At 34.7% G+C, this 18,075-nt stretch overlaps 1 protein-coding gene across 2 annotated transcripts; it reads left to right on the forward strand.

Annotated features, from left to right (window-relative positions):
• Nucleotides 1-2,029: 2,029 nt before the first annotated feature.
• Nucleotides 2,030-18,039, forward strand: LOC125682511 (uncharacterized). Of its 2 annotated transcripts, XM_048923139.2 has the most exons (9): nucleotides 2,030-2,166; nucleotides 3,047-3,140; nucleotides 4,420-4,458; nucleotides 4,834-4,872; nucleotides 5,143-5,268; nucleotides 6,480-6,612; nucleotides 10,174-10,274; nucleotides 10,426-10,611; nucleotides 16,465-18,039. In XM_048923139.2, exons 2-9 carry the CDS (start codon nucleotides 3,054-3,056, stop codon nucleotides 16,498-16,500), a joined length of 747 nt encoding a protein of 248 aa, XP_048779096.1. In that variant the 5' UTR covers nucleotides 2,030-2,166; nucleotides 3,047-3,053; the 3' UTR covers nucleotides 16,501-18,039. The 2 variants fall into 2 exon arrangements, with proteins under 2 accessions (XP_048779096.1, XP_056011522.1); XM_056155547.1 differs by lacking the exon at nucleotides 16,465-18,039 and having other exon boundaries at nucleotides 10,426-11,542.
• Nucleotides 18,040-18,075: the final 36 nt, after the last annotated feature.

Here is an 18,075-nt window from a genome sequence, read left to right on the forward strand (position 1 = left end):
CCTTCTAGCTACGACACCAGATGAGACTGTGTCCATGGACTTTATATGATTCTATATAGAAAAGTCATCAGATGGCAGAGAAAATGTTCTAGATCTCACTGATGTTTTCTCCAAATTTCCCAACCTCCACTCGAGACCAGAAGGCAGTAACAACAGCCAAGGTTCTCATGTAGGAGTGGTTCATGAAGTACCAGAGCGCACGCATACACTCTAAGCAGGGCAGAAACTTTGAGGGATCCTGATAGCCGAGCTCTAGAAGATGTACCAGGTGAGGAAGACCCGCACAACACCCCCAGGGTAATGAACAATGCGAACGGTTCAACCGAACGCTGCATGATTTAGCGCATATTGTCTCCATATGAAAAACGACATTGGTCAGACTGATGTTTGTATTTAATTCCACTGTGCTCTTCTTAACGGGTTTCAAATCATGTTACCTGTTTCTGGAAAGAAATCCGAGGCTACCTGTTGATTCTATGCTTCGTTTTGAGGAGGGGGTGAAATATATATAGAAACATTCCCGAGTGTGTGGAACAAGATGTCCAGAGATTGAAGGCTGGATATGAAAAAGCAGGGGAGAAACTTCCGGCTAAACGAAAGACCGTGGAGGTGATAGAAAGGAGCTCTTCCATTTTGCTCTCATGAAATCGCATTTTAGGAGGTAACAAGATACAGGGTGCATTGGTATCAAGGAATACGTGGTTGTAAAACGAGTAGAGCCAGACCGTTAAATGTACCAAGTAGAACAAGGGATGGAACATCCGTAAACCGCTTAAACATAAATCTTAAATCAGGACCGTGCAACATTGATCAGAAGCCGGTGATGTTCCCCAGAGAACAAAACAACATCGGTTAGTAGAAGATCTAAGGTCGTGAGATGAAGAGTCATCTGGACATTAACACACAAACCCCAACAGGCTTTACCATGTTCAGTTGTTAAACTTAAAAAAAAAAAAAAGAAAAAAGAAAAAAGGGTGTACAAGTCATTTTTGAGACATGTATTGTGAATGTAGTTTTATTAGTTATTCAAGTAGTAAATTGTCGGGTGGGGATGTTTATACTTGTATTATTTTTTATTTTTAAAAAGTAAGTTTATTTGGGAGAAGTGGTTGCCAATCTTTCTTTGCTTTTAGCAATATGTGATGTTTTTAAGTACTTGTATATGTAAAACCTTTTTGTCCTGTAACAGTGGTCCCGCGAATGTAGTACTTTTGGTGCGCCGGAACATATTTTCCCCTAAGTTTTAGACACTGTTTTTAGAGTTCCCCTTACCTGGCGTGTGTCACATAGATTATATTATCTCCTCGTTTAAGCACAGTTGGGTTTCCATGTACACTGTCACCCCCCCCCCCTTTTAAAAATGATTAATAAACTTTTAAAACACTAATCAAAATATAAATATCATTAATTAATATTTGTCTATTCGTTTTAGATAGATTTGGCTAACTGAGTAGTTCAGTAGTTGGTTAACGTCTTTAGATCGCAAGTCCAAGCGGGGTTTTCACACCCCCCCCCCCCCCTTGCTTTCTACCAAAATAGCATATTTTGACTAAATAAAATTTTGTAATTTTTAAATTTCAAAATAATGTTGTACCAGAGACATGTTATGTCTCTGGTTTTACATATCCTCTGCTTTCATCCATATCAAATTTCTCTCGTTTTTCGAAAGAAATAGTCCTTTAGAATAGCAGTATAACCTTGTTTTTTTTTTATTGACAATGTTTACTTACCAAAGAATTTTTCATGAGTCAATGAGATTTCAACTGAAGCCCCCCTTTCCTTTTTCGTTTTGTTTGTTTTCAGGGTGATATATTTTACAACCGTTCTTATGATACAGATCAATATGAAAGTTATCGGTGATTAGCCAAGCCTACATTGTTTATACATTATTGTAATGTACAGAAAGAAATTCATTTGTATAAATGAATATTACCTTTTTTAAATAACTAACACAATTTGCTCTTCTATTAGATCTAGTAATTTTGACATGTAATTGTTAGTCTGGTGTAACATCCAGCCTGAGTAATATGTGCGTGAATTAGTAAAACCCAATAACGTGACTATGACCGGATATATATATAATGACGGAAGTTAGGAGATTGTAAACAAAAGTTCAAACATCGGACCATCATTGACAGTTGAGCAATACCAGCACTCTTTGACAGTGTAAGTAGAGCTGAAACTTGGTGATGCCTAGGAAAGCATAATTTTGATTAAATTTTTATTATAAGCCCTGTGATTAATTTGACGATATTTAGCTAGTATTATTATTTACAACAGAATCAGGCCAAGTTCAATCTCTATTATTTCGCTATATTATTTATATAGCTTTATCAAGCTATATTGATTTATCAAGCTATATAGAATAGTTTGATTTAGCTATTTTAAACCTTTTATGAAATTTTTTCTTAATAAAAATCGATTTCACTGAGTGTAAAAATTTTATCCTTGTACATTATTCCATATAACACATTTATGAACTGCGTTCCTTTATAATAGGAAGAATTTTGATTAAAAATTGTCAGATGTTTAGGATTATTAAGTTGTTAAGCAACATTTATCTTATCTTTAACAAAGAATGAAAGTCAATGAGGATCAAATATGAAAATTCTTAAAACAACATATTATTGTTATAAACTCTAATAAGAATATGTTGTGGTTAGTTCAAAGTATAGTAAGTTCTAAAATTGTTATGAGACAATTGATTATGCCATTGCACTGAATAAATTCCTTCAAATTTTATATAAATTAGCTTAATCAAACTATTTCAAATAGCTTTATATAAAATTAAAGCTATAAATAGCTTAATAAAGCAATATAACTTAAATATAGGGAATGTACTAGACCTGAAATTAAGACTAGCTAAAAACTTTCATGAATGATGATGATTAAATATAGCGTACATGGTGACAGCTGGTTTCCTATCAAGTTGAATTATCTCTAGATAATCTTCATTTATCTTTTTTTTCTTCAAAGAATCCATGCTTGTTATATTATTTTTGCAATGCTCACAATTTGTCCACATATTAAACAATTATTTACACAGAATAAAAATGGCAGCAAAGTATCCTACAAGCGGACAGCAACAGCCCCCTCCATACCCTGGGGCCCCTCCTCCCTACCAGTACCCACAGGCTGGGGTAAGTTCACAACACAACAGTACAAATTTATAAAGGTACAGAATTTGGTGATTGAAATAATTTCCTTTGATATCTTTGCAAATTGTAATAACAACCCTTACCTCATGAATGTGAAGCAGTTGTAAACAATGCATGTATGAATCTGATAGTATGTCGACATTAATACAGAAATGAAAGTAGAATATAATTATGAGAAATAAAGTTCAGTTTTGAAAATACATGAGGGTATGAACTGCGATCGACACTTCATGCCAGAATGCTTCTGCACTAACACTAACATGCTCCTTGAAGTATGTTGGCATGAAGGATTTCTAGTCAACTCGTACCCTGACCGACTCGTACCCAGGTCAACTCGTACCCAATAGGTCAACTCGTACCCAAAAAGCAAAAGTCAACTCGTACCCAAGAATCTGGCCATAATGCAATATATCTATGCACATATAAGTGACATATCGCTTAGGTACGAGTTATCATCATATTGAAGAGGAGGAGTCAACTCGTAACCAGATTCTTGGGTACGAGTTGACTTTTGCCTTTTGGGTATGAGTTGACCTATTGGGTACGAGTTGACCTGGGTACGAGTCGGTCAGGGTACGAGTTGACTTGACTTGGCATGAAGCATAGCAGTTCATACCCTCAGATATTTTCAAAAATGAAATTTATTTCTTAATTGATAATCTACTTGCTTTCAAAAGGCACTGCCCAGTGCCTATCAAAACTGAAAACTTGCATGAATCAGTTTAATGTCAAAACGTGTCATTCATTGCATGATCAATTATGAAATCAAGGGAATAGGGTCTATAGCAAAACTTTAACTGTTACAGAAATTGAAACAATTTCAGTTTATAACCTGCACTCGATAAGTTCCACCGACAGTGGAATGCAATTTCTGAACTGAAAAACTTGTGCCTTTTGAAACAGAAAACTTGCAAAAATCTGTGTAATTAGAGCAATTGCTGAAACACCCTCAACTCAGAAAGCTTTCCAGCTTCAGCACTATAGCACATCCAGTCATTTTAAAAATAATTATGAGATTACATAAAAAAACCAATTGGCTGTGTGACTTAGTGTCATTATTATGCAGACCTGTATTCTCTTGAATAAGTACACACTTTATTCATTACACAATTTCTTTCTGAAAATTTAATGTTTGCCTTTAAAGCAAGCATTTAGTCAATATTGTGACAACCAATATATCTATTTGTGATATGATTGATATTTCATAATCTGGAATCTTACATGTATAATTTATCTTTTAAATATTTCTTTTTGTTGCCAGGCGACAGTGATAATACAACAGCAACCACTTCCACCAAATGTAAGTACACATGTATATGTATGAATTGTGGTTTGAGTTTTATTCACCAAATTTAAAATATTCTTGACATATCTTAAAAGTAACATATACTTCTCCATCCTTCAATTTCATCCCTAACAAGGGCTGGTATTGATGAAAATTCAGTGCATTCAATGGACACAATTGTGCATGTACTGTAGGAATATGAAATATTTATTGAGTTTTTTCTTCAAAATATCAGTTTTTATATATATATATACATAAATTTAGAGATATAATTCCCTTAACCCTAAATATTACTTGACAAGTTGTATATCACTGATTGATAGAGATATTAAGAATTGCTGTGATGAATATTTTGATTAGGAAATCTTTTATCAATTTTTTTATTGATAGGCCAGAATAGTAGTACAACAACGCCCACCACCAACAAACGTGAGTGTATACACATGTATTCAAAGTCTATATACAACTTTCAAAACCGTGTGGAATTGGTTCTTTGATATTTGCCTATTTTCAATGTTTTTCGATGGCAATATTAAACTTTAAGGTTCCCTGTACAAGAATTGGTTCTGTAACAGTTTAACAATGGTGTGATGCGTAAACTCCCGAAAGACAAAGAAATTCAGAAGATCCTTCTGTTTGTATAAGTTTCCTGGCATACATAATTATTACATATTTAATTTGTGTGTTTGATAATTGCAGCATGGTTTGCTAGGATCATTGACAAAGGATCTGAACAAGTTTGGTCGCTCCGTTCAAAAAGAATTAGACTCAGCAGGAAATATGATTAGATCTGAATATAACCAAGTCAACTATGGACCTGTTCTTGTAAGATCAAAATGCTTAGTTCACACAACTGCATGCTTAGATGGCAAGGAAGTACTTGCTTTAAGTTTTCATGTTCATGTACATAGTTTATTAATGTATGATAGACTTGCATGTTGACCTATTTAACAAACGATTTTCATTTTTAGAGGGAATTGAAGATTAAGCTTTTATGGTTGAGATAACTTTTACATCTAGTTATTATGCCCCCGAGATCGAAGATCGGGAGGCATATTGTTTTTGTCCTGTCTGTCATTCTGTCTGAAACTTTAACCTTGCTAATAACTTTTGAACAGTAAGAGATAGAGCTTTGATATTTCACATGAGCATTCCTTGTGACAAGACCTTTCCGTGGGTACCAACATTATTGACCCTGTGACCTTGACCTTGGAGTTTGACCTACTTTTTGAAAACTTTAACCTTGCTAATAACTTTTGAACAGTAAGTGTTAGAGCTTTGATATTTCACATGAGTATTCCTTGTGACAAGAACTTTCCGTGGGTACCAACATTATTGACCCTGTGACCTTGGAGTTTCTTTTTTTTTTTACTTAAAGGGACTGGTTCACGATTTTTGATAAAAATATTTTTCATTTTTGATGTTAAACATTAGAAATATAGCTCATTTAATGTTGACAGCCAAAATTTTGACCTTATGAATGCAAGAATAAAAGTAATATTTTAGCCTTAAATATGTGTTATGTAAACAAAGACTCGCGTCTTTTTATGTAAACAAACACACAAGTGAACTATTGATTTTGTAATATAATGCATCTTAATTTTGCATAGTCACAAGTTTTAACTTTTAGATGACACATTTCACCCCAACAATGCTTGAAATGTGAAAGATATAATAATACTTGGAACGATATCCATTTCTTTTGAAAATTTCGTAAGCAATAGCATACTGCAATCTTTGTTTAAAAAACAAATAATAAACTCTCTAAAATGAGCTTTAGCTTTTGACATGCATACTTACAATATTTAATGGTGAGCAGTTAATGTACAGTACTTTGATTATGATAAATGTTTGACATGCTACTGTTTTTGTTAAAACATAAAGTCCAGTGAAGTTGGTGAACTAGTATTAGCACATACAATATCTGTGTCTAAAAGAGAAAAAAATAGATGGAAGCGAAGTTCAGTTACCTCATTAAAATGTATAATGTGCTATGAAAGCTGTGTAATTGAACTTTTTAATCAACTGATTTGTAGCAAAACTTTGTGACGGGTAACCAGATACAGTTGGTGTCTAAAGCTAGTGGACGTGCCCTACAGATTGTCCAGTCTCCCTCTGGTCAGCTTGTCATTGATGGCATGGGGATTGTTGGACCACAGGCCTTCAATGGTTTGGAAATTTTAATTTCTTCAGAATGTAGGGTTAAAAGACATTTATTTGGAGATGTTGTACTGTTAGTACTTCTTTGCTGTCTATTCATGCATTCCAAATAATATTTTGTATCAAATGCTGACTGAGTGAATCCTAAATAAGGGAGGGCACATGCCCCCCCCCCCCCCCCCCCCCAAAGTTTCCAAAGTTTAATGCAATTATGTGTCCCATATCAGAATACAATTTTTAAGATTTGCAATTTTTATGGACTGCATTTATATGCATAGCATAATTAATTTAGATCAAGTCATTAAAATATCACATTTTAATGAAAAGAAAAGAAAAAAAGAAAAACTGTCATCAAAAACATGTTATTTCTTCAAATCAGAATTTTTAATCTCACTGTTTAATGCTCTGTCATATAGTAAATCTTCCCCCATAGTAAAACATCCACAAGAAGATCAACCTTCCCCCATGGAAAACTGTCAAAAAGTGACCAATTTTCAAAAATCTTTTTAATCTATAGAACCACACATAGATCTGTAAGGAAAACTAAATGTATGCAGAGTAGGAAGGTCTCTACCAAGATTTTCATGACCCCAGGGAAAGGAGGTTTGGTACCAGAATGGATTCAAAATGGATGCAGTGATTAAATGTCTTTATCATTTAAAAGACTTCTCTTTTTACTTTTGCTGATACTATTTAAACAAGAGACCCATGGGCCACATCGCTCACCTGAGTCACGTTGGCTCATATTTAAAGATTTTTCCTATATATTCGCATGTAAAACTTTGATCCCTATTGTGGCCCAACCTACTCCCAGGGGCCATGATTTTTTCAAAATTGAATCTGGACTATGTCAGGAAGCTTTCATGTGAATGTAAACTTTTCTGGCCCAGTGATTTTTCAGAATAAGATTTTTAATGATTTTCCCAATATATTTGTATGTAAAATTTGATCCCCTATTGTCACCATATCTTACCCCTCGGGACCATGATTTTAATAAACTTGAATCTGCACTATGTCAGGAAGCTTTCATGTAAATTTCAATTTTCCTGGTCCAGTAGTTTTTGAGAAGAACTTTTTTTAAAGATTTTCCCTATATATTTCTATGTAAAACTTTGATCCCCTATTGTGGCCCCATCCTATCCTCAGGGGCCATGATTTTAACAAAATTCAATCTGCACCATGCTAAGAAGCTTTCCTGTAAATTTCCACTTTCTTGGCCCCGTAATTTTTGAGAAGATTTTTAAAGATTTTCCCTTTATATTTCTATGTAAAACTTTGATACCCCTTTGTGGCCCCATCCTGCCCCTGGGGACCATGGTTTTTACAAACCTGAATCTGCACTATGTTAAGAAGCTTTCAAGTAAATTTCCACTTTCCTGGCCCAGTAGTTTTTGAGAAGATTTTTAAAGATTTTTCCTATATGTTTGTATGCAAAACCTTGATCCCCCTTTGTGGCCCGATCCTATCCCTGGGGGCCATGATTTTAACAAACTTAAATCTACACTATGTCAGGAAGCTTTCATGTAAATGTCAGCTCTTCTGGCTCAGTGGTTCTTGAGAAGAAGATTTTTAAAGATTTTCCCTATATATTTCTATGTAAAACTTTGATCTACTATTGTGGCCCCATCCAACCTCCTGGATCCATGATTTTTACAAACTTGAATCTGCACTATGTCAGGAAGCTTTCATGTAAATTTCAGCTTTTCTGGCCCAGTGGTTCGTGAAAAGAAGATTTTTAAATGACCCCACCCTATTTTTGCATTTTTGTAATTATCTCCCCTTTGAAAGGGACATGGCCCTTCATTTAAACACACTTGAAAGCCCTTCACCCAAGAATGCTTTTGGTCAAATTTGGTTGAAATTGGCCCAGTGGTTCTGGAGAAGAAGTCGAAAATGTAAAATGTTTACAGACAGACGACGGACAACAGGCAGTCAGAAAAGCTCACTTGAGCTTTCAGCTCAGGTGAGCTAAAAACTAAATGCATATTTAGGAAAAGCAGAAAGGGATGTACCAAAATGCAAATTTCGTAACCTCAGGGCTCTGACTCAAGAGCAGGTCCAAAATAATCATATAGTGTTAATATAATGCATATTATGTAAAGCATTTCATCAGTATGGGCACTTTTGGGGGCATTTGTGTATTTCAAAAGAATACATCTTGTTTTTAAATCTCCTCTGTATATTAGAACTTAGCTTAGATATACAGAACGGGGAAAATTATGATATGTTTCATAGCCCTTGAGGCTAGTGATACTTTTAACTTATACATGTACCTAGGTGACTGGTAAAGCCTGTGGGCCTCTTGTTCAAATGAAGAGTGTATATGACTTGTGGATAATTCTTATTGTTATCAAGGCCATAAGTCAAAGGTCAAGGTCACACTTGTTACAGTAGGGTACATTGTATTTGGTTATGTTGCTCACCTCAATACAAGGAGGTCCTAGGCAATATTCTCAATCCCAACCTAACAATGTTTAACTAAGGTAGTGACTCTTTCTTTGCAAAGCACCTTGCATTAAAATGAAAGTCACAAATCTTTCAGATATAACCTTAAAAATCATAGGTCCCATGTCTTATTAGACATTAGCATGATGAAGAACTCTCGTTGTTATGGCCCTGGGTACCATATATTGATCAAAATTTGTTGCACTTCACCTAAACAAATGACAGTTCTATAAGAGTGAAAAATGATTAAATGGGATGTAGAATAACATTTAAACAAACACCAACTCACAGGTAGTCCAAGGTAAATAGTGTCTGACTGATTACAGTAATCACAGGTAGTCCAAGGTAAATCACAGGTAGTCCAAGGTAAATCACGGGTAGTCCAAGGTAAATCACGGGTAGTCCAAGGTAGATAGTAGTCATTCTGATTACAGTAATCACAGGTAGTCCAAGGTAAATCACAGGTAGTCTAAGGTAAATAGTAGTCTGTCTGATTACAGTAATCACAGGTAGTCCAAGGTAAATCACAGGTAGTCCAAGGTAAATCACAGGTAGTCCAAGGTAAATAGTGTCTGTCTGATTACAGTAATCACAGGTAGTCCAAGGTAAATCACAGGTAGTCCAAGGTAAATCACAGGTAGTCCAAGGTAAATAGTAGTCTGTCTGATTACAGTAATCACAGGTAGTCCAAGGTAAATCACAGGTAGTCCAAGGTAAATAGTGTCTGCCTGATTACAGTAATCACAGGTAGTCCAAGGTAAATCACAGGTAGTCCAAGGTAAATCACAGGTAGTCCAAGGTAAATAGTAGTCTGTCTGATTACAGTAATCACAGGGAGTCCAAGGTAAATCACAGGTAGTCCAAGATAAATCACAGGTAGTCCAAGGTAGATAGTGTCTGCCTGATTACACGTTGAAACTTAGTCCTTTTAATGTACATGTATTTTCCCCTTCAAAAATGTAACCTCAGTGCTGACATAACATCTACTGAGTGTGCTTTTTTCACCAGTAGTTGCAAAACTCAGCATTTGAATTTGTACATCTAATAATGATAATTGTAACTGCTTTTAAAGTTGATACAAAGATGTGTAAATGTTTCACAAACACTCTCCACCACCTTTTGTAGCTGTGTGGACCGTGATAAATGAAGGAAACAATCAAGTCCGCCTTCACAACAACTTCAATTACCTGGGGATAGTGAATGGGCAGACCATTCTTATACACATGGTGAGTTTCAGTGACAGTGTAGATGATTTCAGTAGAATGTACAACTTTCAAATTATATGATACTGTTTGTGGAGATTCTCAAAATCTTATGAATTCATTTGACATCTTGAAAACAACATAATGATTAGTTTCTTTGTGTCTGATTTCTCAGCCCAAGGGAGCCCATCTTGGGGTAGAAACAAAGTTTCAGATGGTGTTAAAAGGAGAGAATTTTGTGTGTCTTGAGTCCCCTAAAGAGAGGGGGAAGTGTGTCGGGATCCTAGGGGATGGGACACTGAAGCCAGCTTTGGCCTGCTCTTCCTCAGATGAACACGCTAAGTTTGGAGTCTGTCTGACAGTAAGAGATTTTTCTAATCATCAACATAATTCATTTACTGTAATCTAGGATAATTTTGTCTTCATTTTTTTATTTATTTATTATTTTTTTTATTATACACATCTCTACCATATCTTTGGTGAGCTTAAATCTAGAGGACCGTTGATTTACTTATTACTGTAAATTAAAATAGAAAAAATGAAGCTTTTTTTCTTATTTCTGGGCAAATTTGCAAAGGATGAACTCTTATTGCATTGCACCTGGGCAAAATTTCTTTGTATACAATATTTATCTATCAATGTGAATCACATTTTATTTACCCATAATTTCGCAAGTCTAGTCGAAAATTAAGTTTTTACTTATAAACTCTTGCGCATAGAAGACTTGAGCAATGAATAATGATTCATGAAAATTAAATTCATCATTGCATCCACACAAAAATAAGGTCTCGCAAAATAAAAGTGATCTACAGTATTTTGCAATTTATTTAAGAGATAGACTAGGAGGCTTATTTGTTTCAGTGAAAGAAAAATCCATAGTTTGTCGCAAGATACGGAATTGTTCTGTAACAGTAGGTGGATATAATCAATGCACAAATGTAGTTCATCTTAGAAATGAAGCAAGATTGAAAGTTGTTTGAATTCTTCTCTCTACAAAGCCTGATTAACACCATCGACCGTTAAGTGGCGAGAAATGAAGGATCACACCGGTAATTAATTTCACTATATATTACTATAGAGGGAAATAAATCATTAAAAATCAGTTTACAAAATTGATGCCGAATAACGCAGTCAGACACGTTCTGTGTTACCTATCTCGTCTGCCGACACCAAAAACAACATCCTACGCGGCATTTTCGAAAATGAATTACCCGCAAACAAGACTTCCCTCAAATCCACGTGTTTTTCACGTGTGTAAACAGCCTGAGTGCACCTCAGGAAGTAGCCTCAGCTACCAACAGCAAATAGTTCCTTTGTATACACTTGATTTTTTCTACAAATTACACAAAATTTTCTAATCAGGGGTACAAAAATCAAGAGAAAAGAAGAAGAGGAAATGAGAAAAATCGCGCAAGGAAAAAAATATTTCTTTAAATATTTGGAACTACAATTGACTAAGTTCATTTTGATCGGACAATTACCGGTGTGATACCTGAAGTATACAGGATTAGTGATTAACTTCTTATGTCACAATGCATGGGCGGATGCTAACTCAGTGTGGATTGAAAAGATCTATCGCCACACAACGCGGACTCCCTCGAAAATACAGGATTGAAATTCCAATTTTAATTTTGAAGTTGATTCAGTTGCTGAAGTTGATTTTCAATCCGCATAATTTTACACTTATAAATGAATTATGACTTTAAACAATGTACAATTTAGTATCTGCCCATTCTAACGAAAATATGGGACGGTCTATGATTGGAATAGATTACATTAAAGGAGAATCTTTATCTGAAATGATTAATTATAACATGGCTTAAAGAGATTTGGGCAAACGCTAATGAAAGGCGAAAATAACGAACAGTGATTAATCTCACAGCTCCTATAATAATACATGTTCAATTCCAAGAGAAGGATTATATAATTGCACATTCATTCACGGAAAAGCGTTATTTGACTATTGTAAAACTTTTACATACTGATAAATGCCTCTTGAACATGTACAATGCAAATGACACGCTCTCATCCGCCGAGAGGTCCTTCATGTAATCTTTGGTTTTCACTGATTTTTTTCTAAAGCTTGAATTATCTTTAACTTTCCCTCTTTACAAAATCAACTTTATTTTGGCCACAGCTGATAAGAGCGCCCAGGAAGGATTTAGAAAATAAAACCCATAGGCCTATCGTTGAAATATCACATTTTATAGAAAACGGAAGCATGGTTCCGCATTTACTTTTGATTGTACATGTATGTGTAACGTAGAGCGATGATAGGACTACTTGAAAATGCTGTTTCTGTGTTTCGTATTTACCAGGATGTTTTTGTCTTCAAATTGAAATACCTATCTTATAGACACTTTTTGCATTGGATAACATGCATCCAATCAAACTCGGTCTCTCTTGTGGACTTTGGTATTTTCAAAATGGCTGGTTTTGTAAACAGTCGATGTTGTTGCAGATTAAAAGGCCCGAACATAGCATACATAGAGAACTTTATTGAAATATGAGTAAGTGGCATAGGTTTGATGTGAAATTCCGTACATTAGATGCCAAATATGTCCCACTTGTCTAAATTTCGCTGCTGTCATAGGGGAGAAAACGCAACGGGTGAGCTGGACCGGTAGATGTGCGAGTAAATACGTGAAAATGATGACGTATGTTTCTGCTTTTTTTAAAGACCCTGTGACTGAAATTGCATGAATTTAAGACATTACTTTAAGCACGGCGACCTGTGGATTACGTATTTAAAACGATTTTTTAAATATTATTTTAGGCTTTTGATGCGAGTGGGTACTGTTTTAGGAAGGTCAGGGTTTGACTGAAATGTGAAACACTAATAACGTTATTTACATTACGAATGACGTGTAGTGATACAGCGCCATGATGTTTTTCCTGAGAACTCTGATAACTTTATAGCCTGAACTCAATAATAGCTCATTAAACCAATATTTTCGTTAAAGCACCTCGTATGAAGTATGATTTCATAATCGAAAAAGTGTTTAGAGCTCTCAATTGTTTTATATGATTTTTTTTTTTTTGGTGATCTTCTCCGGAATGGTTAAAAAAGGTGTTTTGTTTGCAAATAAGATATTCTAGAATCCAAATAAGGCATGTACGCCTCTTGTTTGTGTTTTTAAAGGACACATCGCATGTTTTTAAACTTTTTAATTTTTTCTGCAAAATTAATTCATTTCATGCCTAAAACTACTTTACATGTGTTTTAAAGGAAACAGTTTGCGTAGTTTTCGAGTTTGAAAGCGATGAAATTCAAATCTTGCGATATGCATATTTTCTTCGATATTTTACGCGCCATTATCTGTGACGTCATATGCGACCTCGAGCGAGAAGATTTGAAAACAGTTGTTGGCCATTTCATTAACAGATTAGATTTAATTGACAAACAAACAATTATCACATTAACGGCTTGTAAATAACACTGCATTAGGGTGTTTTGTGCCGTTTAAGGGTGTACTTGCTGTCAGTAGAGAGGCTTTGGACTGTGTTTTTTTCAATTTTTGAAGGAAGGTATGAGGGACAAGACGTGAATATTTTTTGTCGGCACAACGACTTTGCCATAAAAAACCCAGTAGAATTTGTCCCTGTACTTTTTTAAACAAGCACTTGGACAAAGACGTAGATAAACTGCGAGAAAATGGTTCTATCGAAGCTACCCACTGTTACATATAGGCCTACGGCTTATGCTTTCCGTTCTGCTCTCAAATTCAATACACACTCGCACCAACTGACCTTCACCTTGTAACACCATATAGGCAGAACTTCGCTAGCAGTGTCTACCAACTGGTAGTTTTAAAAAAGAAATTTGAAGATAAAAGATAATTGAACTTTCAATTATAAATAATAAAATATGATATTTCCCAACTTTGAATTGAATTATAATGCTTTCATTTTTTTTTTAAGGAACACGCACGTGTTAACAACAACGTACAGCACGCCGTGCTCCCACTTCCTAAGTAACAACGTGTAGATAACAAAAAAATAATGATTAATAAAATTGCTTGAATAAAATAATCTGAAAGTATTGGGATTTTCACCATAAGTTTGATAATTTTTATTATTATTTTTTCTCTCGAAATGCACCCGTGACAGTAGGCCTAGTTGTCAATGATACATAATCGTATCATAATTTAGATCTAACTTCTCCAAAATAAATTTAATAATAATTGCACTGTTTATTTTCAAAAAGCAACAACGCTAATTACAGTTCTTTACAGAAATGACATTACCAAATTGTGTTTAGACAGTGATCCCATGTAAACATTATTTACTCGCAGATTTCATACTCGCTTTCCTCGCTACATTTGGGCCGCTATTTGTATGCACTGGTGGCTAAAAGATATAAGACTCGGGAAATTTGTTAACATCGAAATAAATGTTATCCATGGTAAATTTATTAGGCCCCTAAAACCCGAGTTTTTAAAAATATCTAACACTACTTTTACAACAAGTTGATCGACGAAGGTCGCATATGACGTCACTGTACCACGTGACTACCTATCTAATTAACTAGGCTTTTTGAAATCGGGGCTTAGATTTAAGTCCGTATTGTGGCTAATTATCGCAATACTTCAGCGAACAAACTATTACAATTAATTTCTATAAGCATAAGGAAGACAAAATGCATATAATTTTGTATACTTTGAAAACACGATATGTGTCCTTTAATGGAATGAGAAAAGGGTGTTTTTTGTCAAATAAGAGATTTTAAAACCCAAACTTCGCTGTGATTTGGTGCATGATATAAATATACAATAAAACATGATACACTATAAATATCTAATAAAGCATGCCCACAAGGCTCAGATAAACGTTCTGATTTTTTAGATAAACATATTTATGAAAATTGAAAACGTTATTTGTTACTAACGGATAAAATTTTCAAAAGCAAGTCAAATAGAAAAAAAGATATTTTGGACAAATGTATATTAAAAAGAAATTGAAATAAAATGGCTAAAATTCAGAAATATTGCGATTTTTCAAATTTAAACCAAGCCCAATCGGTATTATAAAAAAGATAGTCATAAAGAACATCTGCTTATGCATTGCATTATATTTAATGCCAACACAACCTATCATTGGGTGAATGCTGTCTGACGTGTTTCATATAGATTGTTAGACCGTTCTAGTCACACTGATTTTGACTACAGATGCATGTAACTCCGTTTACCTGATCAAGATATAGGGCTCACGGCGGGTGTGACCAGTCGACAGGGAATACTTACTCCTCCTAGGCACCGGCTCCCACATCGGTGTGTCCAGGGGTCCGTGTTTGCCCAACTACCTATTTGATATTGCTTATGGGATTTATGAGATTGATCACTGTTCGTTATCTTCACCTTTCATTTACATTCACTGACTCGTTTCTCTTATATTTCTTTTTAAATTGACATTTCTTTCATCATAGACAATAAATACATGTTTGTTACAAACTAGTTTGATCCGGGTTTTTTTAGTACCACCTGTCCAGGTAATAATGACCAAATATGGAGCGTCGTCAATGGTAAAGGACACATTGGCTGTTTGTTTAAAGTAACGAATGGGTCAACGATACGATATTTTAGTACTTGAATATAAGTCTGTATTTTTAAAAGATACATAGAATTGAATGAATATTGTTTAACGTCCCTCTCGAGAATATTTCACTCATATGGAGACGTCACCAATGCCGGTGAAGGGCTGCAAAATTTAGGCCTATACTCGGCGCTTATGGCCATTGAGCAAGGAGGGATCTTTACCGTGCCACACCTGCTGTGACACGGGGCCTCGGTTTTTTTCGGTCTTATCCGAAGGACCGCCCCATTTAGTCGCCTCTTACGACAAGCAAGGGGATACTGAGGACCTATTCTAAACCGGATCCCCACGGGATAAAAGATACAAAGAAATATGAATATAAACAAAATGTCTTTCATTGATGTTTCATCGGGTGATGAAGGTACATGTAGCAAGTATGGCAGGGGAAAAAAAATCAGATCCCGCTATCTTTTTTGTTGTTTCAGCAGGTGATGGTTCATCACCTAATGAAACAACAAAGAAAGTATTTCATTTTTTAAGTGACGTGAAATGTTTAGACTGTAATGGATGAAAATCATGAATGCTGTATATTTCATTTCTTGCCTCTTAATGTTCGCCGGTCTTACCATTTTGCTGTGAATTGACCATGAGGAATTTAAATGTTGATGTATTGTCTTTTCAGAGTACTCCATATTCGCAATATCCTACACAAAAGTAAGCTGTTCTGGCACGGAGGAACTAGGCAGATTGTGTGCACGCTTGTGATTTCATTCTTGTAGTCTGCACAGTTTCTGGAGAGAACTAAATTTCACAATTATTAAAAAAAACCCAGCCAAATGATATGTGCAAATACACATGTATACAATTATTAGGGATTCTGTTAAAAAGTAAAATACTTGAAAATTCCTGAGAAAAAACTCTTTGTGGAAACATCTTAGTTACTGTGTATTCTAAGAGTACAATGTACTTGGAACAAACATAAACGATTTTTTTAACCTTTACGGTACGTACGGGCCTTCATAAAAAATAATTATACCCTAAATAAATATTATTAGATATATTATCAGTGTTTGGAAATATTTAAAAAAAATATTTCTCAGAAACTTTATGGATAATGAGCATCTTATTCATGTAGTGTATGAGGTGCCAGGGGAATTGTGTATCTAATGTTGTCTTTTTCTGAACATAACCATTCTTCCTCCAACTTCTTGTTTTTAATATTTATTTTTATGCCCTCATGATGGAAGATTCGGGAGCATATAGTTTTTGGTTTGTTTGTTTTTAGTTAGTCCGCAAAAACTATAACCTTGGTCATAACTTATGAATGGATGGTGATAGGGCTTTCATATACCTTGTGACAAGAACTTTCTTTTCGTACCAAAATTTTTAAGTTGTGACTTTCGCCTTGGGGCGTGACCTACCTTTGAAAAACTTTTACATTGGTCATACTTTTGACTGGTTGGTGATATACATGTAGCTTTCATATTTCACATATGTATTCCTTTTAACAAAACCTTTCTTTAGGTAGCAAAAATTTTGACTCCTAATCCTTGGTCATATGGGGGCATTGGTGTTTTACAAACACATCTTGTTTTTTTCCCCTCATGTTTATTATTATTCACCATTTTTTGTCACTTCTCTTTCCTACCCTTTTCTTGCACGTCATATTTTTCATTCTGTGTAGTATGAAAACTCAATTTAATCGTTTTTAGTATGTTGGTCAAATGTTTTAATACCCATGTCGACATTGTAATGTACAGATGTATTGTCGGTGGTAAATCTACATTGTTTCATTGTATATTTCTTGCTGAAAACTCTTACTTTAAAGAAACAAGTTAAATTACATGTATAGGAAATAAATGTTTACGTTGTGTGTATTACAAGGAATGGAAAATGCGCACACGCACATACAGTGGAAGCTTGGAGTAATTTTTGTTTATCCGGCTTTTCCGATTATACAAATTACCCCCATGGTTTCCACACACCGCATAGTACAAAAATTTGACTTTATATTTCTCAAATATTGTTAAAACGTTATTTGTTTATCACATTGTATAATTTTGTGCCATAGGGAATTTGTTGTCCTTTAGAATTAACAATTGCACATGTTTTTCCTTAATGTCTCTTGAAATGAATATTGGTTTTCGTTAGTGATACAGAATGCATTTTGTTAATTTTGCTGTGTTAATACAATGTACTTTGTTTTCTTAAGAATGTATTCAGCATTGTACCAATAAACTGCATAATATACACAACATATTGAGCTGCTATTGTTTTAACGACTCTCCTAGAT

Source organism: Ostrea edulis, chromosome 2 (assembly GCF_947568905.1).
Source record: "Ostrea edulis chromosome 2, xbOstEdul1.1, whole genome shotgun sequence".
Classification (NCBI taxonomy): domain Eukaryota; kingdom Metazoa; phylum Mollusca; class Bivalvia; order Ostreida; family Ostreidae; genus Ostrea; species Ostrea edulis.

What these genes read in the sequence shown, in the direction of transcription:
- LOC125682511 (XM_056155547.1), top strand. Translation starts at nt 3,054, where the DNA reads ATGGCAGCAAAGTATCCTACAAGCGGACAGCAACAGCCCCCTCCATAC. An exon ending in AACGCCCACCACCAACAAAC is followed by an intron (nt 4,873 to 5,142) that starts GTGAGTGTATAC and finishes TGATAATTGCAG; the next exon opens with CATGGTTTGCTAGGATCATT. An exon ending in TCAACTATGGACCTGTTCTT is followed by an intron (nt 5,269 to 6,479) that starts GTAAGATCAAAA and finishes ACTGATTTGTAG; the next exon opens with CAAAACTTTGTGACGGGTAA.